This window comes from Ovis aries, chromosome 23, assembly GCF_016772045.2.
Source record: "Ovis aries strain OAR_USU_Benz2616 breed Rambouillet chromosome 23, ARS-UI_Ramb_v3.0, whole genome shotgun sequence".
NCBI classification, from domain to species: Eukaryota; Metazoa; Chordata; class Mammalia; order Artiodactyla; family Bovidae; genus Ovis; species Ovis aries.
This window is the reverse complement of record NC_056076.1, coordinates 46,697,576-46,724,571: the sequence shown is the minus strand read 5'-3', so window position 1 is coordinate 46,724,571 and position 26,996 is coordinate 46,697,576. Positions and strand designations below refer to the sequence as shown.

Below are 26,996 nucleotides of genomic sequence, written 5' to 3'. Positions count from 1 at the left end.
TGCGACTATGTAAGGAGATCCCTATCAGAGCACAGGGACTGTAGATTTATGCATTTATTATGACAGTTGTCCAACAGATGGCAGTGAAGTGTCTTGAGGAAGGGCTCCCTTTATCTCATTTGCACACAGGCATTGTGTGGGCTAATGGTAACCCTGCTGAAAGGTCAGAGAGAAATAGTTCTAGGGAGAATTTTATAACAGATAATATGCCAAACAGGTAAGCCGCAAGGCAACTCCAGGGCTGGGGCAGGCCATCTCTAGTCCCCGTTTCTCCCATGCTGCTCAGGAAGAGCGATGAACTCAGCTTGCCAGCTCCTCCTCCAACTTGACCTTCCGCTTTCTTTGCATTTCTGGTCCCTGCTTGTTCACAACCAGGCAGTGAGCTGAAAAGCACATGGCTGAAGTTTGCAGAACTGGACCTGCCATCATCCCCACCTTCAGGAATCCCCAGATTAGACTAGCTCCTCTTCTTAATCGGCCTCAAAGGAATGGCAGCTTCAGCCCAGTCACACAGCACTGTAAGGGGCGGGGAAAACGGAGCACTGTTCATGGTCCTTTTCACTCCCCACCCCGACGGAGAAAGGGCAGTCATTCCCCAACCTTCAAAGCCCTAAGCTGTTTAGCTAGTGGCGAAAGTGAAAGTCAAGTCACTTAGCCGTGTCTGACTCTTTTCAACCCCATGGACTGTAGCCTGCCAGGCTCCTCCATCCATGGAATTTTCTAGGCAAGAGTACTGGAGTGGGCTGCCATTTCCTTCTCCAGGGGAGATCTTCCCCACCCAGGGATCGAACCTGTCTCCCACATTGCAAGTAGACGCTTTTACTGTCTGAGCCACCAGGGAAGCTAGTGGTGAGGATGCGCTAAGATCATCCTGTAAGTAACTGACTCCCCTTCACCACGTAACACTGCTCCCACTGAGGCCCCGGAGAGCAGAGTGGTCTGCAGCCCTCTGTCCAGAAACACACAGGATAGTGCACAAGACGACACAGAGCAGGGGATGGCCACACCTGGCCTGTCACCTGTCTTTGTGTGGACTGTGAGCGTAGAAAGGCATTTACACATTTGGAGGATTGAGAGGAAATCAAAACAAGAAGAGTATTTCATGACACAGGAAAGTTCTGCAAAGTTCAAATGTCCATGTCCATAAATAAAGTTTCCTTGGAGCGCAGCTGGGCCCATTTGCTTATGTAGCATTTACGTAGGACTGTGGGCCGCTGCTTGGTGCTGCAGCAGCAGAGCTCATTAATTGCAACAGAGACCAAGAGGCCTGCAAGGCCGAGAATATTTAATATCAGGCACTCACAGAAAAATGTTGCCAGCCCCTAGTGAAGAGCATGAGAGCCCATGAAGTATTCTGGATGCAGCCCTGGATTTGGAGATAAGAGATCTGGTTTGAGCCTTGCTAACAACATTTAGCAGCTGTGTGTCCTTGCTCTCTGAGCCTCAGTTTCCTCATCTGTCAGGGGGAATGTCCTCACTACCTGCCCACCTCATGTGGCCCTTGCATGGATCACAAGGACAGGCAAGTGCCTTGTGAATTGCAAGCCCTGTGTGAATGTTTAGTATTATTTGCCCAAGAAGCTGGGTCATTCTGGCCCCTTCTTTCCACCTTTCTTCTCATTCTCTTTCTCCAGGCAGCCTTGCTCCCTTGGCCTCTGGGGCAGGGTTTTTTTTATTGGCTCTCCCCCTTTCCCCGTGGCTGAAACACCCACCTGTGACCAGAATGGAAAGTCTGTGCTTGTTGAAACTCTGATTGCAGGAAGTTGGGGGGCTCTCATGCGACCACTCAAGAGGAAGCCTTGCTGTACTGTGCTGGCCATTTGCCACCTGTGAGGGGATGAAGCCCTGCTTTTATACTTTTATCACAACTCAGGATGGATGCTGGGCCCTGGGCTTTGCTTGGAAAATGGCTAATCAGATACTATGGGGTTCTGCCTGAAGAGGAACTATGGGGAAAAGAGAACAGTAAAATAAACTTCATTGTCTGTCTATGGGGCCTTTAAAGAATGGATTTAAAAGGTGGCTCTTGGCCCCTCCTCAGTGTGATCAAAGGCCATAGGCTCTCCATTCAGCCAGCACATTGGGGGCCCAGGGCCTTGTCTTGCTGCAGAAAGTCCCACAGAGTTTAGAACAGTCTAGCTTTGTTTCAGAATTGACTTCCCCCTGCATCCTGTTCATGTGGCTTCCTGACCCCTGGGCATCGGCCACTGGTTGCCTCACTTGGAAAGGCCTGGAAGCGTTCTCTGGCCTATTGGTCCCTGACCCTTGGCTTGTCAACCTTGTTCCTTCACTTTGGCCCTGGTTCTCTGCTTCCCTGGGCTTTCCCAGGACTAGGATGTGTGTTCCCTAAGCCCTTGGTGGGCTCCTGATTCCCCAGCCTCATCTTTGTGGCCCTGGTTGCCTTTCCCACCCTCTGAGATGCCTCCCTGTTCTCCTGGCTCCCCTCCACAGTCAGCAAGGCTGCCCCTCCTGGTCAAATATTGTGGACTTGCAGACCGCAGAGGGCCTCAGTGCTCTCACATCCCTCGCCTCTGCCATTTTCTCCAGTGTCCCTGACGTACTCAGTGAGACTCTCATATGTGCCCAGCACTGTGCTACGGGCTGTGAGATGTCTCCCCACCTATGTGCTTGGCACAGAGTGAGCGGGCAGGTGTACTCACTTCCCTAGGGTATCCCAGTCCTTGTTGAAGAGCCCTAGATACTAGAAAACATTTCTTTTGGTGACCTACAATATCCCTCTTTATACTTCATCCCACTAACTCGAATTCTACCCTCTGGAATGACTCAGAGTGTCTGTACTCCTTCAACAAACATCCCGCAGTCCCCTCGCCCTTTCTCCTGCATCACTGTGCCCAGTTCCCTTTGGGGTCGTGTTGCCCCTCTGATGCTCAGCAGAGGCCTTCAGAGCCTCTCTCTGTCCCCATGCCATCTTGATACCACCAGCCCAGCAGAGGGGTCTTGTCTCTTTGTGAGCCCTCACTGCACCTGAGAAAGGACATGAACCAAAGCCAGTGGTTCTCAGAGGCTCAACCAGCCAGAGGAGGAAAAAACCACCCCTGAGGGAGGCCTCTGGCCCTGGAGGATGACCAAGAGCAGAATCCGCTGACGACCCACGTGATAAAGGGTCCCTGGAAGGCAGCCATGTTAACAGGCTCCCCAGGGAGCCCAGTGTGGCCCAAGTTTCAAGTCACTGAGCCAGGGTTTGCCTGTCTGAACGCTTCTGAAGGCCTGGCTCTGTGTTCCATCTCAGAAGTATCTTTGTGGTGAAGCAAGAGGGAGCAGGAATCTGAGAACACCTGTCCTACTGGAGCTTACATCTGGGGATGAGGATTGGAGGGTCTTCTCTCTCTTGGATGGATTTCACCAAGTAGAGACTGAGGAGAAAAAGAGAAGACATTGCTCCCTCTGAGCTCAAGGTCCTCAGCCGGTCAAAGGTCAGCCCTCAGGACTATGTGGGTGGGGAGTGCTCCACGGATCCCCTGCAGAATTTGGCACTGTGCCATCTTTAGAGGGTAGCCCTGTGCTACTGGACAGGCCTCAAGATGCGAAGGGAGAAAACTGGTTTTGTTCTCACCTCCACACCTCAGTCCTTTGCCCTGAGCAACTTCACCAGACTTTGAGATTTAGGAAATTCAATTAGCTTTTCAATATACTCAGTGAGACTCTCATATGTGCCCAGCACTGTGCTAGGAACTGTGAGAGAAAACCACATGAGACAAGGAAGTCCTGCTCCCAGTCCTCTTTTAAGTTCTTGAGGAACTTAGAAGTCTCACCTGCAGGAAACAGCAAACAGAACAAGGAGGAGATGAAACTGGGAAACCGTTGACCCCGACTACATGGCAGAGCCGAGGAACACAGGGAGAAAGACCTCTGGGGCCCGAGACACTGAGGAAGGTCTAGGGAGGAGCCAGGCAGAGGGGCCAGGATTTGGACCTCAATTAAATACGTTTTATTGGCGTCATATACTAAGCATGTTCGTGTGTATGTGCTAAGTTGCTTCTGTAATGTCTGACTCTTTGCAACCCTATGGACTGCAGCCTGCCAGGCTCCTCTGTCCATGGGATTTCCCAGGCAAGAGCACTGGAGTGGGTTGCTGTGCTCTCCTTCAGGGGATCTTTCCAACCCAGGGATCGAACCCATGTCTCTTATGTCTCCTGCATTTGGCAGGTGGGTTCTTTACACTAGTGCCAACTGGGTAACCCATATATTGGGCATAAGACATCTAAAAAAAGATTCTGGAACATAAAAAATAGAAAGCTATGGCAGCAAGGGGAAAGATAAGGAAACGTTGCCTCAGCCCTTAGAATTGTTGGCCCACAAAGAAAATCTAGAGGATCTCCCTTTTGCAGCGCAGAGCAACTCTTGGCTTTCGTACCCCACTCTAAGGCAAGATCTGGTTGGGAAGATTTGGGCATGGCTTAACATGTTGTCAAGTTTACATTGAGCACTGACCCCTCTTGAGGCCATGGCCAAAACTGAAGCATTTTGGGGTTACAGAGAATGGATTTCTGTTCAATAAGTGGAGCAAGATACAGGAAGCAGATATAGGTCATTAAATGAAGTAATGTCAAAATGTGTATTTGCTGGCTCTTATTGGTTCCTTTGGTCTTTCTTTGCATTGGTTATGGCCTTGACAATTTATATATAAATTTGGTTTTTATTTGCATAATCAGTTTTCTCCAATGAATTTTTATACTATGACGTGGTGTAAAGAACAGATTGGCAAAAATAGTGTAGAGGCAGTGGGCCCAGCTGGAGTCATTTCAGTATCCAGGGGAGATACGCTGGTGGGTTGGTTGCATTTGGGTTGATTTATGCATCCCAAGGCAACAAGTTAGTAGATGAAAACAGAAGTCCCCTCTACTTCTGATTTGTGCTCTGCATGCGCAAATCAGCAATGTTCAGCAATGACCTCTTGAAACCAAGTCAGGTGACTTGAGTCTTGCTCAGTTATTGATAGTAGCGGTGACAATTCATGTGCTGCTGGAAAGAAGGGTGGATGGTGTGGTAGCTACTTTGAGGCCTCTGTTCTTCTCTCCTTAGGACCTGAATGAGCTGACACTTTCTCCGTCTTCATTTCCAGGTAACAAGTATGAAGTCAAAGTGTACACTGGTGATGTCATTGGTGCAGGGACTGATGCTGACGTCTTCATCAATATCTTTGGAGAGTATGGAGACACAGGTAATAGATGTAAACCCTTCTCAAACCATTCCCAGAACTTCCTAAGTGGGCTGTTTCCCATCCTCCAGGCAGAGGAAGGCAACTCCAGGCTCCTCTAGGCTCTTCTCTTGAGCCTCTGTCTTCTTCTTGTGATGCGCTTTGCCATGGCCTTCCTCGGGCAGCATGGGGCCCATTGCATCAAGTATATGTGAATGATGTGCTTTCAGAATAAGCTGTGCTTGGCTTTTGAATTGATTTTAAATCATCCCGCATCCTAGAATACACCAGAGCTCCACATTTCCAGGGGATTCATTCTCACTCGCTCTATCTCCCTAAGCTCCACGCCCATCTTGAATTATATTTGGGGATGTGACTGGGCATGGCCTGACTCACTGCAGTAGTTTGGGGCAGACAAGAATGAGGCAGGGGGATAAATTGCTCTTGGTCTCATAGGTGGACCAGGAACTGAGGGCACAGACCCATAGGTGTTGGAAGGAGGTTCAGCCAGTAGAACTACTGAGACAGGTGGTTTGCTCCTGCTTCTGCCCATTTAAAGGGATACTATAGGAGTCAGAAAAGCTTCAGAGACATGAATTTTGGACATAATCTATTAAACAATTTAAAATGCATTGTTGGAATTTTAAGAAAAAAAGGGAGGTCTCCTGGTGTCAGAAATGAGAGAATTTAAAACCAAAGTATTAGCTATGAACTGATGCTCTGAATCTTAGAAGAAGGAAACCTTCATGTTCAACAATCTATAGAATGAATTTCCATACACATTTGGGGTCAGAAAATGATATTTTGGCTCTGTATGAGGCAAAATACACAAAAAAGCCAGGATCCCTAGAAGTTCACAGGAATATCTTCAGTGAAAAAATAGACTAGGAAAAAAAATTGCTCCTCAGTAGAGTAAACTTATCTCTGTAAGAACTCTAGATTAATAAAACAGTTGCTGGGGAATTGATACTTTAGGCTTATATACATACGGGCTCGAGGTGTCATTTTACACTGCACATGTGATTTGGGAACCCTCCCCTTCAGGTACAGAAAATTTGTTCCATGCCAGTGCTTTAGTTGCTAAGTCCTGTCTGACTCTTGCAATCCCATGGACTGTAGACTGTATGTCTGTCTTGCATTGGCAGGCAGACTCTTTACATTGAGCCACATGGGAAGCCCCCTATGACAAATATAGGAAGCAGAAATATAGGAACTGAAAATACAGTTACTAAATACAAACACTTAGAAATTGTTGAATAGATAATTAGTGAACTGTAGAAAAATATAAACAAAATATGCAGATGTGACAGAAACATAAAGGGTTGAAAAATACCAGTAAGAGGTCATGAGATGTGGAGGAGGGAATACGCCCTGGTATGTTGAACAAGCGTTTTGGAAACAGAATAAACAGAATAGGCGAGAGGAAATATTTGAGGAGATAATGGCTGATCACATTTTTTTCAGAATTAAGCAACGATATGAATCTTCAGATTAAAGTAACAAAAGACATTGACCAGAATAAACAAGAACAGATCTTCATTTAGATACATTGTAGTGACACCAAAGGCCAAGAGAAAGATCTTAGAAGTAACCAGATTTGGTGGCTTATCTTCTGTAGAAACAATTAGATTGATAGCAAATTCTTAGCAGCAGTCTGTAGAGGATATAAGTTCATGGGATAATATTTTCAATCCTCTGGGAATTCCCTGGGTTCCAGTAGTTAGGACTCCATGCCCTTACTGCCGAGGGCTTGGGTTCCATCCCTGGTCAGGGAACTAAGATTCCACAATCTCCCAAGCTGTATGGTGTAGCCAAACCTAGAATTCTATACTCAACTATTCCAGAATGAGGGCAAAATTAATGGATTTCCAAGCAAACAAAGAGAAATAAGACTTCCCACTCAAAGGCACATGATTAAACATGAGTTTTTCATTGACACATGCTTAAACTCCTGAAGAATATACTTTAAGAAAAGAAAATTGTACCCAGAAGAAATGTGTGAGATACAAGAAATAAAGGTAAGCCAAACAATGATAATTATGTAACAAATTTAAGGAAGCGTTAACTGTACAAAATGATAATATTAATAACTATTATCAAGATATGAGAAAATATGAACCCTAAGCACTAAAACACGGTGATATTTGAGAAAGAAAGGATATAATAAGAATTAAGACATAACTTGGTTGCAGTCCATTTGCTGACCCCAGGGAATAATTAACTTTAGACTTTGATACATCAAGTATGCAGATTAAAATTGTAAAAGTAAGCACCTCAAAGAGAAATGCATAAGTTCTAAACCAGGAGAGGAAATGAAAGGGGATAAAGACTCAATCAATCCGATAGAAGTCAGGAAATGAAGAAAGGAAAAGCATGCTAATAGCAAAAAGTAAGATAAATGTGTAAATAATACAATAAATAGAAATAAGCTAACTCATCCACCTAAGAATAAATGTTCTCATATTAAATTAAAAGAAATAAAATCCAGCTTAAATATATGATACATAAATTTCGGAGAATATGTAAAATGAAATTAAGTATACCAGGAACATATTGTCTACAGGAAAGAAGCTGGTGTAGCTATATTAATATCCATCAAATTAAACTTTCAGACAAAATGCTTCATTAGAAATAAGTATCAGAATGAAAAAAAGAGCAATTAACCTGGAAGACAGGATAATTCTGAACTTGTATAGATTTAGCAACATATTTTCAATACATGTGAAACAAAAAGTAATACAATTCTTGGAGAAACTTGACAAGTACATAATCATAGTGGAAGATTTTAATACAACACTCTCAGTAATTGATAAGTCAAATAGATAAAAATTTAGTATGGTTGCAGATTTTAACAATGGTTAATAACCTTGGTCTAATAGAAGTATGTAGATTCCTAAATCCAGTGGGTAGAGAATACATTCTTTTCAATCACATAGTAACAAATGCAAATGAATCAATAACGTAGAGACAATATTCTCTGATCATAAATCAATAAAATTAGAAGAAACTCCAACCTTTTACCCCATTTAGAAACAAAATTTAATTTTCAAAAAAATGAATGATCATCTATAAAATCCAGGAGAATTGAAAAAATCATTAGAACCATGAGAAGATTTAATAAAGGTGCTGGATATGATTAATACAAAAATATTAATAAAACAGTAAGCAAACATATTATTTAAAAATATATGATTTATACTAGCATTTGGTATCTGAAAAACTCTGGAAAAAATAAAAATTTCTACTTAAGAACATGCAAGAATACCTAAAAAATGGAAAAATATATTATGCTCATGGATGAGAAAAGACTTAAACTCAGTAATGTCCAGATTTCTCGTTATTCTATAAATGCAATGCAGTTACAGTCAAATTCCCAAAAGGCAATATTCCACAGCTTAAGCTGCTATTAAATTTATGTCCACATAGGACTAAGTATTACCAGGAAAATTTTGACTAATGAAAATAATATTGACAATATTAATAATACGAGGATATTTACCCTCCAAATACTAAAATATTCAAAGCCCCCAAAACCACAACAGAGTGATATGTATAGAAGGATAAACAAATCAACCAACAGAATAAAGAGTCTAGAAATACACAGAGAGTGGCACTAAAAATCTGAGCAGAGAGGATGAACAATTCAATTGCTGGTGTTAAAACAGTTGTCTAACCATGTGAGAAAAGATAAAAGTCAATATTTTTACCTTTCACCACACACACAAATAAGTTCCAGATGGGCTGGAGATTTAAATGTGAAAAAGCAAACTATGACTTTTTAGAAGAAACTTTAAGAGCATGTCTTTTAAAAATCCCAGTTTAGGATAGAGTTTCTCGAACAATTCACTAAGAGCACAAACAACAAAGGGAAATATTGATACAGTCCATTAAAACAAGAAAAAATCTGTATGAAAAAAGGAAAGACAAAGACAAGGAAAGACCATAGACAAAGGGAAGGCAATAGGAAAATATAATAAAGTGTATGAACCAAAAAATTATGCACAAGCAAAGCCTGAATGGCCAACATTATATGAACCAATCTCAAAATATATGTATATATATGAACATCTTTCAGTCTTTTCAAATAGTCAAAGGAATGTAAATTAAAACCATAATGAGACACCATTGTACACACATGAAACAGAAGTTTAAATATATGTGTTAACAATGATTATGGGAGCCCTCAAAGGCTGCTGGTGATAATTGATGTAGTATAACCATCTCTGAAGGTGATTTTGCAATTGCTAATACACTGAAGATGAGCACATCTCAATATCCAGAAACTGTAGGTGTCCAGTTAGATCAGTTCTTACAAACGTACGGCAGAAGGTCAGTACTAGAGAGTCCATTTCAGTGCTATTTACAATAGCAATCAAATAGAAACAACCCAGATGTGAAAGAATGAACACATAATCGTGTTTTCTTCATTCAGTGACTGTTATACAGCAGTTGGATGAATTTGGTTACTAGCATCAACAGAATAATCTCAAAGGAGTGATATTACCTTAAGAAAGGTAAGTTGCACAACGGTGTGTGATGATAGGATGATGGTAACGCGAGCAACAGTAGGAATCCCAGCCCCTAACATGGCCCCTGCCTACCACACTCTGGGCACTGCCCTAAGGGCTTTGCACACATTCATTCAGTTAATCCTTGAAACAGCTCCTATGAGGTGGAGTCCCTATCATTCCCACAGTACAGACAAGGAACTTAAGACAGAACGATGTTCACTATGATGTTATTTATGTAAAATTCTAAAACATGCAAAAATAGTATATGTTCTTACAAAAATTCACAAAAATAATGGATGCCAGTTGATGATACTGTTTGCTTGTGGCAGGGTGTGGCAGGTGAAGGGATGGACTATGAGGCTTTAGACCTACCTGTTATATTTAATTTCCTTTAAAAAAGAGAAAGGCCTAAGTTAATTAAACAAAATGTTAATATCTGTTATACCTCTTATGGGCTTCCCTGGTGGTTCAGAGGTTAAAGCATCTGCCTGCAATGAAGGAGACATGGGTTCGATCCCTGGGTCAGGAAGATCCCCTGGAGAAGGAAACAGCAACCCACTCCAGTATTCTTGCCTGGAGAATCCCATGGATGGAGGAGCCTGGTGAGCTACAGTCCATGGGGTCACAAAGAGTCGGACATGACTGAGTGACTTCACTTTCACATCTCTTATATCTGAATGGGGGGTACATGGATGTCTAATATTTTCTATATGTGTGAGTTGTGGCAATCTAAAATTTAGAAAAATTTAAGGAATCAACTTTTAGAAAAGAAAGAAAACAGGATGGATAAGCAAAACTCTGGTGCTTAGATGGGCTGGTAAGGGTTAACATGACTGGTAGTCTTGGGAAAGCTGGAAGGAACAGGTTGGCTCAAGCCCTAACTATGTGCTCAATACCTGTGTGACTTTTGGCGAGTTGTTTCACTTCTCCAAGTCTCAGTTTCATCAGCTGCAAGACAAAGTTAATAACACTTCCCTCTTAGATTGTGACAAGGGAGTAAGTGAAGGGGAAAAAAAAAGTTAATCATGCAGCAGAGTCTGGTGATAGTTATCATAGCCATTTTCCAGAGGAGGCAAGCCTAAGGCAGCCTGCTGGCTGATGTCAGGGTCCCAGCCACAGCCTGTAGACCAATGACCATGGTTGTGCTCTTTGTTCAGGAAAAGCAGCTTTTCCTTGTTCAGGTAAAGCAAGGCAGGGCCTCAGGTCCAGGGACTGGGGTGCAAGTGGGTTTGCTAGGGTGGGGACCCTGGGCTAAGGCAGAACTCAAACCCAGTTATGGGTCCTGGGCACAGGCGACACACAAGGTGAGCCTCGGCCTTGACTGGCAGCTGGAGGGATTTAAGAAGCCTATAAGTCAAGGCTACGGTATTTCCTGTGTGGGAGAAGACTCTTGAGAGTCCCTTGGACTGCAAGGAGATCCAACCTGTCCATTCTGAAGGAGATCAGTCTTGGGATTTCTTTGGAAGGAATGATGCTAAAGCTGAAACTCCAGTACTTTGGCCACCTCATGCGAAGAGTTGACTCATTGGAAAAGACTCTGATGCTGGGAGGGATTGGGGGCAGGAGGAGAAGGGGATGACAGAGGATGAGATGGCTGGATGGCATCACAGACTCGATGGACATGAGTCTGAGTGAACTCCGGGAGTTGGTGATGGACAGGGAGGCCTGGCGTGCTGCAATTCATGGGGTCGCAAAGAGTCGGACACGACTGAGTGACTGAACTGAACTGAAACTGAACTGATAGGTCTTGAGGTGAAGTTACCCTTTTAAAAAAATTAATAAACTCTATTCTTTAGAGTAGTTTTAGGTTCACAGCCAAATCGATTGGAAGTACAGAAAGTGTCCACATACCGCCTGTCCCCACCCACAGCCTCCCACGTGGTGACTTTTGAGACCATTCTGCAGTGGGCGGCCCATTAAAGTTTGGAGCCGGTTCTCTCTCCTTCTCTGGTCTCCTTTGTATGAATAACTGTCTTGTGTGTCTGTGCATATAGGTGAGCGTAGGCTGGAAAATGAAAAGGACAACTTTGAAAAGGGGGCTGAAGACAAGTTCATGTTGGATGCCCCTGACCTGGGGCAGCTCATGAAGATCAATGTTGGCCACAACAACAAGGGGGCGTCTGCGGGCTGGTTCCTGTCCAAGGTGGGTTCAGCTGCCTGTCTGTGGTCCCTTGGCCTGGGAAGGGGGAGTTCTGGCTCCTCAGAGGTTGTACTTCAGACCTAGATTCCCTCTTTAGGTCCATCAGCCTCCACCCTTCTACCTAAGCCCCTGGCCAGCCATGCTGCTCTTCCCATAGCCTCCCAGGCCTTGCCTGGGCTATCTATCACCTTCCCAGAAGGATGGCTTTTCTCATCTGCATCCATCCAGGGTCTTCCCTCCTGCAGGGCTCTGTCACTAAGCCTTCCCTGACTCTGGCCACCAGAACCTCTCCCTCCCAAGAGTGTCTATAACTCTGCTGGCTTATAGAATTCATTTCACCTTAATCATAAGCTACCTTGTGACTTATCTTGGGTCATTGCTTTGTACCTCAAACTTCTGGATCTCAGGTCCTCAAAATTTCATCTACCCAGGACAAAGTTAAGAGTCAAGAAGAAAGCAAAAAAGGCTTCTGAGAAGCTGAGATATATGTGGCTCAAAGTTCACAAGAAGAGCTTATGCCCCAGGTACTACCTTGCCCTACCCTAATTTTGAAGGCAAGACTGCTCAGAATCTCACTCAGTCTAATGCTTGCTTATAATCCTTTCTAGCAAACTTGCTACCCATAATTTTAAACCTATACAGCAGAAAATTAGAGGTAAAAAGAGACACTGAAATTGGTGGGGTTATTGAGAAATGTAATGGAAAGTCAGAGAAGACAGAAAAAGTCAAAAGAATATTGAATGATCATGGAAGTCTGAGGTCATTTAGAAAATGGGCTGCTAGCCTTGGCATGTGTTTTCCTTAGTCATGAGGCTATCCACATCTCTCAGCTCATCCCAGAACGACAGGAAAAAATGGATGTGTAACATATTTTGAAAAATATTTTGAAAAGGTCTTACTGCTTAAAAACATAGCACCCTTGGATTTAAAATAATCTGACTACTGAGAATGAGGCTGTCTGATAGTTGAGGTTTTGTTACTCCTTAATTTCGTATACCATGCTGTGGCAGTTAGGAACGTGCTTGACTGCAAAGATCAGAAATTGAGGTGCAATCAAGGGCGTATTTTTCTCATCTCACGTGAAATCCAGATGTGGCCAACTCAGAGCTGGTGCAGCAGCTTCCTGAGACCTGCTGTCTCGCTGAGTCACCATCCTCAGCACAGTGGCTTTCATTTGCCAACTTGTCTCATGATCACATGTTGGCTGTTGAACCTCCAGGCATCTTATCTGTGTTCCAGGCAGGAAAAAATGGGAAGACCAAAGGGGAAGGACTTTTTGTTGTGGCATGCCTTGCCTTGTTTTGAGAGAAACATAACCCTCTTTGGAACCTCTGCCTGTGTCGTGGGGCCACCCTAGCTATTCTGGAAATTGGGACCTCAAGTAGGTTTTCCAGCCATTATGGCAGAAGTAGGCTAAGAAGGTGATTGGAAAGGGTGTTGAGTAAGAATCCTTGAGTGTCTGCCATATGTACCTCTGTAACTAGCCTGAAAGTTCCTTGAGGGCACCTCCTCAGCTCTTGGCATGGGACAAGGTGCTGAATCAGCAAAGCAAGGAATGGCCAAGTTTTTTTGGAAAGAGAGGGCTTCCTGGCTGTAAGAGCAGCCAGCCTGATGCTGAATAGGGTTCCCAGAGGTTAAGTGGAGCTGCTGCTTGGATTGGAGAAGAAATGGGGCAGGAGCCCAGAACCTAGAGGGCCAATATCCAAGCAGAAGTGTGCCTCAGCACAGAGGAGGCAGTGTGCTGTATGACCTCAGCCAGAATGGGGCACAGAGAGACACCTTGAAGCCCAGTCCCTTCATTCTGGGAAAGAAGATTGTCAAAGTGAAAACGCAGGAGTAGCTGGGGGAGCTGCAAAGAGCACCCGAGGGCCTGAGGGTGACCTTGACATAGTAGTTGCAGCTGTACCTCGTGAGGTCAGGTTCCTTCTTGGTCACCTGGCCCCTCACCCCGTGCGCTTTCTGAAGCTTTGTGAAGGAGGCGGCTCACACACTGAAACACACCCTTTTGTCATCTTCGTGCTCAAAGGAAAGGGAAGTATGGCAAAGTGCGAGATATAGGGTAAGAACACTTTTCCTTTCAAACGCTGAAAATCTTGTTCCATTACCTTTTGAAATTTGACATGGAAGCCGCACAGACTTTTGTTTCTTCCTGGACGGCCTCTTTTGAGGGTTTTTTGTTTCAGCTGTAGGATTCTTTCTTTTTATTTATAATTTAAAAGTCTTGCCAGATAATGTCTAGGAGTAAGGTCTTTGTTAGTTCATTCATCTTCCCTTACCCCCTCTCCCTTCCCCTTCCTTCCTTCCCTCCTTCCTTTGTTTTTAAAAGAAAAGTGAAGTCGCTCAGTTGTGTCCGACACTTTGGGATCCCATGGACTGTAGCCTGCCAGGCTCCTCTCTCCATGGCATTTCCCAGGCAAGAATACTGGAGTGGGTTGCTATTTCCTTCTCCAGGGGATCTTCCTGACCCAGGGATCGAACTTGGGTCTCCCGCATTACAGGCAGACTCTTTATCGTCTGAGGCACCAGGGAATCTTGTTTTTAACTTCCCTGTAACACGATGAGACTTTTCTATGATGCCTAGGATATTCTTTGTTTGTTTGTTTATAGCTCAGATAAGAGACCTAGTAAATATACCAAGAGATCAGAAAATATACTAGATTCTTGCTTGGATGGCTTTATTCTGCTCTTTTCTTCAGGAAACAATTTTCCATTTGCTGGATCTCCACTCTCTGTTTTCAAAAGCTCTCAGCTTCCCTTTTATTCTTTTCATCTCTATTTTCTTTCCACTCCATAAGAACTTGTCAAATTCCCTCCCACCTTATTATTGACTTGCTTTTTCATACCACCAGTTCCATTTCTTTCTCCTATAAATATGCATTTTAATTCTGAATGTTTCTTCAAATTATTTTTTCTTGTCACAAAAGTAATATATGTATTCATTGTAAAAAGTTTAGGAAATACAAATAAGCAAAAATAAAATAATCTGAACTGCCATAATTTTACCACCCAAAGGTAACTAGTGTTCATGTTTTCATATATATCCTCCAGGCATTTTTCTGTGAATTAATACACATATGTCATTTAAAATAATGGGGTCATAATAAGCACAATGTCTTACAAACTGCTTTGTCTTCATTTTCAAGTGTAATGTACATATTTCCTCATGCTATTTAAATAGAATAATATTGATATTTCACAATACAGTTTTTAATGACTATAATACTTCACTACCCAGATATACCATGAAGTATTAAACCAATTCCTCTTTGTTGAACATTTCAATCTTTTCCCTCAAACTTATTGAGGAAATAAACTGTGCTATGACAGACATTCTCATAGCTTATCTGCATACATATTTATGATTACTTCCTACAATTAATTCCTAGGAGACACTTCAAGGTCATGCAGAATTGTAAGAACACTGATGAATTTGCTGCTATACAGTTTTGCTTTCCTTGATACGTTTCCTCACGTGATCTGGTTCTCTTTTCATATCATCTTACTGCCTTTTCGCTGCAGCCCCGCCTATCCTTAAAGATGTTCATACAGACTGTATTTTGTTGCATTCTATTAAGCAAATCCGTTTCTTGTTGGGCTTCCCTGGTGGCTCAGATGGTAATGAATCCGCCTGCAATGAGGGAGACCTGAGTTCAGTCCCTAGCTTGGGAAGATCCCCTGGAGGAGGGCATGGCAACTCACTCCAGTATTCTTGCCCAGAGAATCCCCATGGACAGAGGAGGCTGGTAGGCTACAGTCCATGGGGTCGCAAAGAGTCAGACACAACTGAGTGATTAAGCACAGTTTCTTGTCTTCTTTTTCTATATCCTTTATCCTTTTGTTATACTTTATTCTTTTTCTGTATCCTTTATTCAGTCCTTTCCAGATTTCTGCTTTTCTTTTCATTCTTCAAAATGATTTTTCCTTCTTCCCTCCCTCCTTCCTTCCTTTGCTTCTTTTTCTCTTCTTTATGTTTGCTACTCAGACACTGTTTTAAACCAGAAGCCAAGCAGGTTACTTTCAGCATGAGATTGGTTATTCTCTTTGGGGCCAGCATTATGTGTAGGGGTGAGTTCAGGGCCTGGCAGGCAGGTCCCCAAGGGGAGTGTGCCTCCAAATGTTCACTGGCTTCTGAAGAACTCCTAACAGTCTGTTCCTTTAACTTAAGCCAAACCGAAATAATCCTGGGAAATAAGACATAAAAATAATTCTAGTATTTTGTAGGTCAGAGCACCTGGATTTACTAGGTATTTTCTTGAAGGAGGACTTCTGGTGAGGAAGGAAGAAGAGGATTTTAGGTCCCAGGCAGAGTGAGTGCAACCTGGAAACCAGAGGTGACCTCTCACCACTGTGACTACACAGTATGTGGCCAGCCCTAGCCTCCCGCCTCCCCATGGAGACTGCCTGTCCATGCTGCCCTTCCTCACCTCACCTCCACAGAGACACCAGTTAAAGTGCCGTTAGACTGTCTGTATTTCCACATTCGACAGTTCTCCAGCAGGTGCCCCCCTTCCAGAAGTGGCCTGGTCGGTTGCCTTGGACACCACATGGCAGCTGCTCCTGTGGTATTTCCGTGCGGGGGCTTGGAAGGATAAATCTGACAGCCTTCACAGGTCGCCTCCCTCCTCTTCTTCGTTAGTCAGTTGTCCGTGTGTGTTCCTCAGCCCCCTGTTCTTCATTCCTTCCCCGAGGCTGGCATCTCCCTCCCACAGGCTTTGCACATGGCTTGGGTCCCCACGTCTGCTTAGTCCAACAGTTGTGACTAATTCAGACAATCAGTTCAACTTAACCACCGGCTCCAAAGAACAAGAGTCACAAGATGGAACATCACACTGCCAGTGGGCCTTGCCTTTGGCCCATCTGCTTCAGGAGAGGATTTGCCTGAGGTCCTATAGCTCTTTGGGGCAGGGATGGGACCTGTCCCCAGTCCTCTGGACTCCAAGTCTGGCTTCTCTCCACTGTGCCATGCGTTAGAAAACCCATGGGTAGGTCCCTTGCCACAAGCCTTAGGGAGCACGTTCAGCCAGTACCACTGGCTCTGACAGGAAGTGGAGACAGAGACTCATGGAGCAGATTTCAGGGACCTCAAGAAACTCGATGTGGCCTCATGTCACCAATTTATACTTGACATTTAACAAACATTTACTGCGTGACTATCACATCCTAGGCCCTATGTTACAGATGACTGTTACAATGGACATGGTTCTGCCTCTAAAAGAGATAAGACAAGTTTCTGGATACTTACAGTAAGGTAGGTTATTTATTGTAAGGCAAGTTACTTACTATTACCTTATATCCCAAAACTTTAGGGAAAGCCCAGCTTTCAGTGAATGAACATTCTGTCCTAAGGGTCCCACAACTGTTGATCAATCAAAATGTCCTGGTTTATAAATCAGAAAACAGAATCACCCCAACTTTAATACAAAGCTGGATGAGGCAAGTGTCTTTCATGAGGTACAAACAAATGTTGGAGTGAGCAGCACCTGACTGGGTGTCAGAGGAGGTTCCAGGGAGGGTCTGTTGGAGTTGGGCCATGAACACGGGCAGGGCTTTGCCAGGTAGGGCAGGGAGAAGGAGGACAGATGAGGGGCAGCTGCAAGGTGGCACTGGAATACTGAATAACTCAGGGCCAGGGCACAGGGCTCAGAGAACTGAGGAAGCACGTCAGGGGGTAGCTGAGGGCAGGACCACCTTGGGCATGATCAGAAGAAGCCACTGAAGGTCTTTATTGAGTGAGGCAGCCTGGGGCGGTAATCAAGGAGTGGGAACGTGGACGGGCTCAGAAGAGAGGAGTGAAATGCAGAGGAAGGGGTGAGAGCACTGGGGGCGACGCCATTCACATGCTGTCACCTGCAGTTACTCATGTTTGTGGCATGTTACATAGCAATCGGCACAGTATTTCAGTGTGATGAATGAGGCCCAGAGCTCGGGGGACAGCAGGAGGCCACCAACCCCTCTTCCTTTGCTGAGCTTCAATTTCCCTCGTAGACCATTCCCTCTTTCTTCCATGAGCCCAGGTCTCCCCGACTAACCCCTGGAAGCTGAGATTTATTTCCAGGTGGGTTTGTAAGCTCCAAAGTCTTCACCTTTATTTTTTTCTCCTGTGTCAAAACCTACCTGTCCCTTGCCCTATGATCTAAGAATTAGAAATGTAAACCACAGTTCAATAGTGGTTCTTGGGGAGAGCTCTGGTGGCCCGGTGGCTAAGAATCTGCCTTGTAATGGAGAGGATGCAGGTTTGATCCCTGTTTGGAACGAAGATCCCACATACTGTGGGGAAACTGACCCCATGTGCTCCAAAGCCCCCATGCCACTAGAGAGTCCATGTGTGGAAATGAAGATCTCAAGTGCTGCAGCTAAGACGCAGTGCAACCAAAGAGAAAAAATAGTGGTTCTTGGAATGCGGCATGGTTGCTTATGAGTCAAGTGAGGGCCACCTTGACTGGATAACAGACATGCATTTTCAAAGGGAAGATTGGAAACACGGGTAGGTCTGGCATCGTTTTCTGCTCTATGACTGGTGCAGAGAGGGAGCGTTGTGGATCACCCAGCCTGTCTGCATCTCAGGCACCTTGGCATGTGGGTGGGAAGGAGAAGACCCTTCAGTTTACCTGGATTGCCCAGCATGTGGAGATTTTGTCTCTTCTTCCCGAAACGGGCCTTTTCTCTAACCAGGCTAAGTCAGGTTGGTGGAAGTTATTCCCCCATCAAGGAGGGAGGGCTACTGTAGGTCATGGGTGACTCTCTACATCCATCTACAATGTGCTGACTCTAAGGCCAGCTCCATGTGCTCACACTGACAGGTCTGACCCATGCAGGAGGAAATCAGGCCCCCAGGCCCTGGATCGTGTAGGGGTGTCTGTGAACTGTTTGGAAAGATCCAGAAAGAAAGAAACCCTGCTTGTCAGCTTCATCTTTGGCTCCCCTTTTTTGTGGGTGGTTTATCCTCTTTGCTTCCTTTGTGGCTCAGATGGTAAAAAAAATCTGTCTGCAGTGCGGGAGACCCAGGTTTGAACCCTGGGTTGGAAAGATGCCCTGGAGAAGGGAATTGCAATCCATTCCAGTATTCTTGCCTAGAGAATTCCATGGACAGAAGAGCCTGATGGGCTACAGTCCATGGGATCACAAAGAGTCAGACACAACTGAGTGACTACGCTTGCAGGCTTTCATGTTTTTATCCTCTTTGCGGCTTCCCAGGTGGCGCTAGTGGTAAAGAACCTGCCCGCTAATGCAGGAGACATAAGAGATGTGGGTTCAAACCCTGAGTTGGGAAGATCCCCTGGAAGAGGGCATGGCGACCCACCCCAGTATTCTTGCCTGGAGAATCCTATGGACAGAGGAGCCTGGAAGGTCACGCAGAGTCAGACACGACTGAAGTGACTTAGCACTATCTTCTGGATTTTCGTAATGGGTGGTCTCATTGTAACTGCTGTGTCCCTGTTCTTGCAAGACAGAGTGGGCCCCTTTCTCTAGCTGCCACCTTGCCTCCCAAGGCTCATGACCCCTGCTTTCCCACTAGCTTCTTGGAAGGTCAGCCCCGCCTGTAGCCTTGTCTGCAGGTGGAGAATTTTCCTCCAGGAGATGATGGTTCTTGTTTGCCATTAGGTTATTGCTTCTGTATCTCACACGCACTCCACGTGTGTGCTTCCATATCATTTATGGTGAGGTCGCTTCTATCTTTCCAGGCTTATTTTACTGTTGTCTCTGCTAGAACAACAGCAGTCTGGAGAGAGCACCACCATTTCTTTCTGTTAGCAAAAACCACTCCTGAGCTGTCTTGAATTCTTAAAAGGAACATTATGAAACCCAGGCACGTGTGGGCAATTCATGTACTGAAGTGGGAAAGCTGTTTGTCCTTCCCCAGAGAAGCCCTCGGTAACGTCCCTTGAGCAACCAGGATCATGGGTCCCAGGCCACAGGATGCTTATCAGTAGAGGCCAGAATGCCTTTGGGAGAACCATCAGCCCTGCCTAGGGACAGACTTCCTCTGGAAGTGCTGGCATCAGTTCCTTCTCTATCTTACTTCTCTACTCCTTCCCACCACGCTCACCACTTGCTACCAGATATGTTCCAAAATGTTCTACCCTCCGGGAGCCAGCTTCCTCTAGCCTCATCCTGCAGACTAAATACTTGTCTACATTTTTCAATATATTGTGCTAGCCGAACAGTTCATGATCGAAAAACCTGAACAAACTTTTTGGTCAGCTCAATATATCTGGAAGTTTTCTAGAACTATCCATGGGCTTTCATCCTTTCTATACCAGTGTTTAAGTCTTGGCCTTCCTTTGTGATTTCATATTTTGAAAAGTCTAATTTTTAGAGTCTTGGCCGTTACTCAAACACTCATTCGTATGTTGTCTCTCTCCTTTGTGGCTCAGCTGTGCAGCTAGTTTTACCCTGTACAGGTGTTCAATGGCAACACATTCTGTTTTTCAGATTAGCTAAGCTTATTAAGCCAGGGATTTCCATCAGACACCAGGTCAGGAGAAGGCCCTTTTTCGATGGCATCTCTGTGAACTGCGAGGGTGGCGGTCATTTGCTCTTGGAATCATGGCTGGCACTCCATTCTGTGAACATTTGGAGATAGAAATGGTCAATTGGTACATCTAGATTCATTAGTAGACTTGACAGCTTATCTGATAAACTAAGTCCTTTCTTTCTTCACCTTGCTTTTCCAACCTTGTAAAAGTCAGAGTGAAGCCAGTTAAGAGGCTTAGCCCAGATTCTTGGCTCCCTAATCTCCCCAACTCGAATCCTGGGAGATAAAAGCAAAAGCAGAGAAATGCACAGATAGATGAATTGACAGAGGCTAGACTTTCTTCAGTGGCAGAACTCGCTCTGGAAAGACCACAGTGGTCACTAAGCATTCACCTCTGGAAGTACAGATACTTGATAAAATCAGCAAGCTCTGAAGGGTGATTCTTACCAACCAAACGACAAGGGGCTGATTTATAAACCTGAGCTTGAATGCCACTTTACTTGGGGAGAGAAGGCTGGTCACTGGCTCAGGCCACTGCTGCCCCTGGTGGGTAGTATCCTCAGGAGGCCCAGAAGTTTCCTTAATGAACACTGGGTTAGAACTAGGTGAGATGCCTTTAGGTAGGTCAAGACGTTCCCTGTTTCCACACTATAAGTACTTTGATCTTAGGAAGTGTGTTTTCCACTGAAAATCAGCCCTATTCTGTCAGGCAGCCCTGGGGACACTCACCCTGTCACCCTGCCTTCCCATTATGATGGGAGACTCGACCTGGTTATTGACGATCACAGTTGACAATCACACTTACCTTAGAGTGAGTTTTCAGTTGGATGTTTCTGGGACATTTTGGGAGGGCCTCTCAGCATCTTGGTGAGCTTGAGAAGATACATTTATCTCAGCCTTGCTAACCTAGCTCACGTGTGAGTCTTCCCAGGGGTTTCATAGATGCCCAGATCCCCTACCGTCACTGCCCATGGCTGACATTTTCTGACCTGCTCACCAGATCCCAGGATTTGGTGTGCCAGAATCAGGGCTTCTAGCTCCCTTTATGTGGACTCTCCTCAGTAAGAAGGCCAGAATCCCAAGCTTCTGCAAGTGAGGAAGATGATCTTGGTGCTGTCTGCAAATCCAGGCTTGCAGTTCTGGTCCCTCAGTCTCATTGGGCACATCCTGCCAAGTTTCTTGCATTGCATTTTTAAATGGTCACCAGCAGAGGAGGGAACTAAAGCTCAGTAATTCAAGAAGGAGGTAACTCTCAGTCACGCCCGTGTGACTCTCAGTGCTTTGCAAGGTTTTCCTGACAACAGGTGTGTCCTCGTGGTGGGCTCCCCTTGGGCCACTAAGAAGACAAGAACATATTCTTAGAGTTCACTCAAGTGATGGAAGAATGGATTCGGTCACCACATGTGACTCCATGACACTTAATCTTCCTTCTCACTGTTTCTTTCCCAGATTGTCATTGAAGATATTGGGAACAAAAGAAAATATGATTTTCCTCTTAACCGCTGGCTGGCCTTGGATGAAGATGATGGCAAAATCCAGAGGGATATCTTAGTGGGTGGAGCTGAGACCACAGGTAAGACTGAAGAAAGGGGAGGTGCAAACTGGCTAATATTTCACTTTAGGGTGAAATAAGGGTCGGTGTTCTCATCTGTGGACCTAGAGGCTTTCAGTCCAGTGGGAAGCAGCCGTGTCTTCAGACAACATTCTTTGTGCCCCTGAAAGTGCTCTCCGCTCCTCTGGGCTGGTGTCTGGGTTCTGCTGACGCCAGAGATGGGGAAGCACCCCTGAGGAGATGCTGACTTCCTAGGGAGAAGAAGGTGTCCACAGGACGGAGCCAGGATGTGACCCTGTGTCCTTTTACGAGGATCTTGACTCACTCTTCCCTCCTCCTCCTATGAGTGCCTCCTACAAGCCAGGCTCTGTCTAGGCACCCATGTCATCTCTAGTCTTCACAGCACCCCTACAGTACGGAACAGTTGTTGTTCCCATTTCACAATAGAGGAAACTGAGTCACAAGTTGAGAGACCTGTTCAAGGTCACACACCTGGTAAGTGACAGATCCAGGATGTGGTCTGCCTCCTAAATCTCTACCCTGTATGAGTTCCATGGACAGCTTGAAACTCCCAGCACGGAAGTTCAGAGGTGTTCCGGAAGATGGATGTTGGTGAATGCACACAGCTGAGAATGTGCCCTGGGGCAGGCCCTCCCACGGCTCCCGCTGCACTGAGGACGGGTCTAAGTTCTGGGGTACAGGACAAAAATTGCCCCATGGCTGGGCTCCAGCTGACTGTTTCAGCAGCATCTTTCAACAGCTTCTCCCACTGCTCCTACACATGCTCCCTCTCCCCGCCCCATCTGCCCACCGTCCACTCTGTCCTGCACCTACAGCCACCCCCTTCTCATCCACACGCCTTCCCTCTCCCTCCCCTGAGCTGCCGGCCTTCCTCTTTCTCTGCCTTTCTCTTTGGGACATGCTTTCTCCTCAGCCTGTGGGGCCATTTCTCTTCCCTTTTCTCAAATTCCTGCTTCCAGTCACTTCCTCTGAACCCCACCCCCACCCCTTCTAGGTGGAGCCATTTCTCCCTTCTTTTTCTCCAGACAGTTTGAGTAGAACTTGATGGCTGTTGTTTAGGAAGCCACCTGCTCCTCTGCTCTAGTGCTTTCCTGCTTTTCTCCTTTTTATAAAAAAATGTTTTTAAAATGTATTGGTTGTGCCTGGTCTTCACTGCTGCTCGGGGGCTGCTCTCCAGTTGTGGCACGAGGGCCTCTCGCTGTGGTGGCTTCTCTTGCTGCAGAGCGTGGGTTCCACAGCTGCACAGCGGGCTTCCGCGGCTCCCCTGGCTCTAGAGGCTCAATAGTTGTGGCCCTCGGGTTTAGCTGCTCCGTGCCATGTGGGATCTTCTTGTACCAGGGGGCCAACCCCTGTCTCCTGCATTGGCAGGCAGATTCTTTACTACTGAATCACCAGGGAAACCTCCAGTGTGTTTCTCGACCTTGGTGTTGCGGTGCCTTGGCCTTACCTGAGCATTGTTGGGTGTGCCGTAAGTTTGTTACTAGAGTTTGCCAATCATTTGCTTAAAAACATACACTAAGGCTTCCCGGGCGGGTCAGTGGTAATGAATCTGCCTGCCAAAGCAGGAGACATGGGTTCGATTCCCGATCTGGGAAGATCCCACGTGTCGCGGAGCAGCTAGGCCAGAGTGCCACAACTATCGCGTCCATGCTCTAGAGCCTGGAAAGCACAGCTACTGAGGCCCACGTGGCCTAGAGCCTGTGCTGCGCAACAAGAGAAGCCATCGCAATGAGCAGCCTGTGGCCACAGCTAGAGAGCAGCCCCCTGCCCAAGGCGACTAGAGAAAATCCCAGGAAGCACAACCAAGAGTGAAAGCAAATCAATAAAAAAGCACTGTCTTCTGTGCTTGAAATGGGCATGTGTAAAATACACTGCAATAAAGTTGTTAAAAAAAACAGACACGAGAGCAGGTTTAATATGCCCCTTTTGCTGTGTTACTATTACTTGCTTGCCGTGGTAGAGGAGGAGGAGAAATGACAGTCAGAAACTGGGATTGCTGACAGCCTAGGCCGCGGCAGTCTGTCGAGAGTGAGAACCTCTCTGGCCACACGTTGGAAAGCTGGAGGCCCACTCTTTGAGGGCGGTAGCTATTCCTTTCTATCGTCACATTCTCCCAAGGCCTGTTATATAGTAAGCAGTCAGTAAATGTTTGTTGAGCAAGGGAAGGCGCAAATGTATGAATGAATAATGTGCTATCTCCCAGAGATGTTTTATTTCTCTGAGATGAGGGGATGAAGTTAGGATGAAAGGGAGGTGGAGGATTAACAAGGTTCAAAGTACCACTTAGCATCCTGGACAGAGTGAAAAAAAATGCAGGCCTGACCTCAACAGCATTTCCTGTAGTTTTCTGTCCGAATGCTTGTCTTTGGTGTTTTCCTTTACCCTGTCTCATCTCGGAGTTTAATCCCCCTTGCTGACTCTTCTCCAGAACTCTGTGTCCTCACATTGCCTCTGACTGACCAAACCCAGATGGCCCAGCTCCCTCCCTCAGTCTCCTGACATCTCACCATGTCAGGTGGTCAAGAAGGCCATTGGTGCCCCCTACTAGAGTTACACTTTTAAGTTATGAGCAAAAGAGCAAACTCCATGAGTCAGAGAGCCCCGAATATAAATCGCTATTAATCGAGTTGACTATTATAATTAAATGAGACATAATAGAGTTCATCCGGCAGCTATTAATAATATGCACATGGTAATTAGCATTCATAATAAGTGCTATTCCGGGCCAACCCAAGCTCTTCCTTCTCTTTGTTAGTTTCCTGTAATCATGCCTGACAGCTTCCTGTAACCTGCAGGTTGTTCCTAAAGTCAGATGCCCTGGCACCCCAACTCTGAAAAAGATAAAAATGAAGTGGAGAGGGCACTGGGTGACATCCAGAGGAAGAGGATTTAGGGGCTGTAGGGGTGTATGGCAGAGGTATGGCTAGGTGCGGGAGAAGGCAGGTAGGACATCGTTACCAGCCTGCACTGACCCCTCTTCCTCCCCTTGTTTCCATACCAGCCATCTCATACGTTGTCACCGTCTTCACTGGGGATGTCCGGGGGGCCGGGACCAAGTCCAAAATCTACCTGGTCATGTATGGGGCCAGAGGGAATAAGAACAGTGGGAAGATCTTCCTGGAGGGTGGAGTGTTTGACCGTGGCCGCACAGATATCTTCAATATTGAGCTGGCTGTCCTCCTCAGCCCCCTGAGCCGGGTTTCCATAGGACACAGCAATGTGGGCGTCAACAGAGGCTGGTACTGTGAGAAGGTAAGGGAGGCCCTGGCCTGATTCAGACACTCCCTTCACTTTGCAGATTGTTGTGTTGTTGTTTTAGTCGCCAATCGCGTCCGACTCTTTTGTGACCCCATGGAATGGAGCCCACAAGGCTCCCCTGTCCATGGGATTTCCCAGGCAAGAATACTGGAGTGGGTGGCCATTTCTTTCTCCAAGGGATCTTCCTAATCCGGGGATTGAACCAGAGTCTCCTGAATTGGCAGGCAGCTTCTTTACTGCTGACCCTTAACACAGTAAGATGCACTTTACCACTGAGCCACCAGGGAAACCCCTCACTTGCAGCTACAAACTCTAACCTGAATCCTATTTCCTACTTCCTTTGGACGAGTTACAGAGCACATGGTAAATCCCTTTCACGGGGACGCTGGGATGGTAACATGCCCTTCAGCCTTGTCTAGCTGATGGTCGGGAATAGGGGCTGCTCTGTACATGCAACCAGGGACCAGACACAGGGTAGGTGACCCAGGGGTGTTCTGGATGGTTATAGTCTGTCCTGACTCCTGATGCAGTGTTCCACTTTGGTTTTTAAATGGCTCCATCAACAAGTATTTTTAAATACATGATTTTAATTGTGGAATACTTATGCTTTAAAGAGTATACATAATAAAAGTAAGATATAGAGGATGATTTAAAAGCTAAAATGTTAATTTTGCCTATCACTTAACTTAAAAGAATATTTCCAATGCTTCTGAAACTCCTCTGTCTTTCCCCAATCATATAATCCTCTCTCTCCCAAAGAACATATACTATTAAGAATTTTGCCTATGTGTATATTGTTGGTTACGGGCAGTTTTTGCTCAACATTATGCTTTAGAGATCATCTGAATTGATAGCAGAAGCTGTAGACCATTTCCCGTCTACTCCATTGCATGAATCGATTTCAATTTATTTGTCTGTTCTACTATTGATGGACATTTTGGGGTTGTTTCTTGATTTTTGCTACTATAAACAATACTTCCATGAAACTGTTGTGTGTACATCTTTGTACAAATATGCAGGAGCTTCTCAGGATGGACGTTCTAGGCTGTAAGGTAAGTGAATCTTCAGTTCTGAAGCTTAATTGTTTCCAAAGCATTCTAGTTTGTTTTCCAAAGTAGTTGCATCGTTCTTTTTTCTATCAGCCATTTATATCATACATTTTGTTCCAGACATCCTTGTCAACACTAGATATTGCCTGAATTTTAAATGTGCACCATTTTGGGTGTATAAACTGATCTTCTTGTGGTTTTAGTTTTTATTTTCATGATTACTGCGGAAGTTGAACATCTCTTCATTTCTTTGCTGTCCATTCATATTTCTCTTTATGGAAAATGCCTGTTCATGTCTTTTGCTGATTTTTCTGCTGAATAATCTATTGCTGGATTTATTTTTAGGAGTTCTTTATTAAATCCAGATAGTAAATCTTTATTGATAGTATTGTTGTGTTCAGTCACCAAGTCATGTCCAGCTCTCCGCGACCCCATGAACTGCAGCACACCAGGCTTCCCTGTCCTTCACTATCTCCCTGAGTTTGCTCAAACTCATGTCCATTGAGTCAGTGATGCCATACAACCATCTTATCCTCTATTGCCTCCTTCTTCTCTTCCCCTCAGTTTTTCCCAGCATCAATGTCTTTTCCAGTGAATCAACTCTTCGCATCAGGTGGCCAAAGTACTGGAGCTTCAGCTTCAGCATCAGTCCTTCTAATGAATATTCAGGCTTGATTTCCTTTAGGATCGACTGGTTGATCTCCTTGCTGTCCAATGGACTCTCAAGAGTCTTCTCCAGCACCAGATTTTGAAATCATCATTTCTTTGGTGCTTAGCTTTCTTTATGCTTCAACTCTCACCTCTGTACATAACTACTGGGAAACCCACAGC

General features: G+C 45.3%; 1 protein-coding gene across 2 annotated transcripts in view; it reads left to right on the top strand.

Moving 5' to 3' along the window:
- Positions 1–26,996, top strand: part of LOXHD1 (lipoxygenase homology PLAT domains 1) — a 197,850-nt gene that overhangs the window by 33,257 nt on the left and 137,597 nt on the right. For both annotated transcript variants that reach the window (XM_027960888.3, XM_042239257.2), the window contains exons 5-8: positions 5,084–5,182; positions 11,664–11,812; positions 21,735–21,858; positions 24,860–25,110. In XM_027960888.3, coding sequence (XP_027816689.2) covers positions 5,084–5,182; positions 11,664–11,812; positions 21,735–21,858; positions 24,860–25,110 — 623 coding nt within the window. The remainder of the gene's footprint in view (positions 1–5,083; positions 5,183–11,663; positions 11,813–21,734; positions 21,859–24,859; positions 25,111–26,996) is intronic.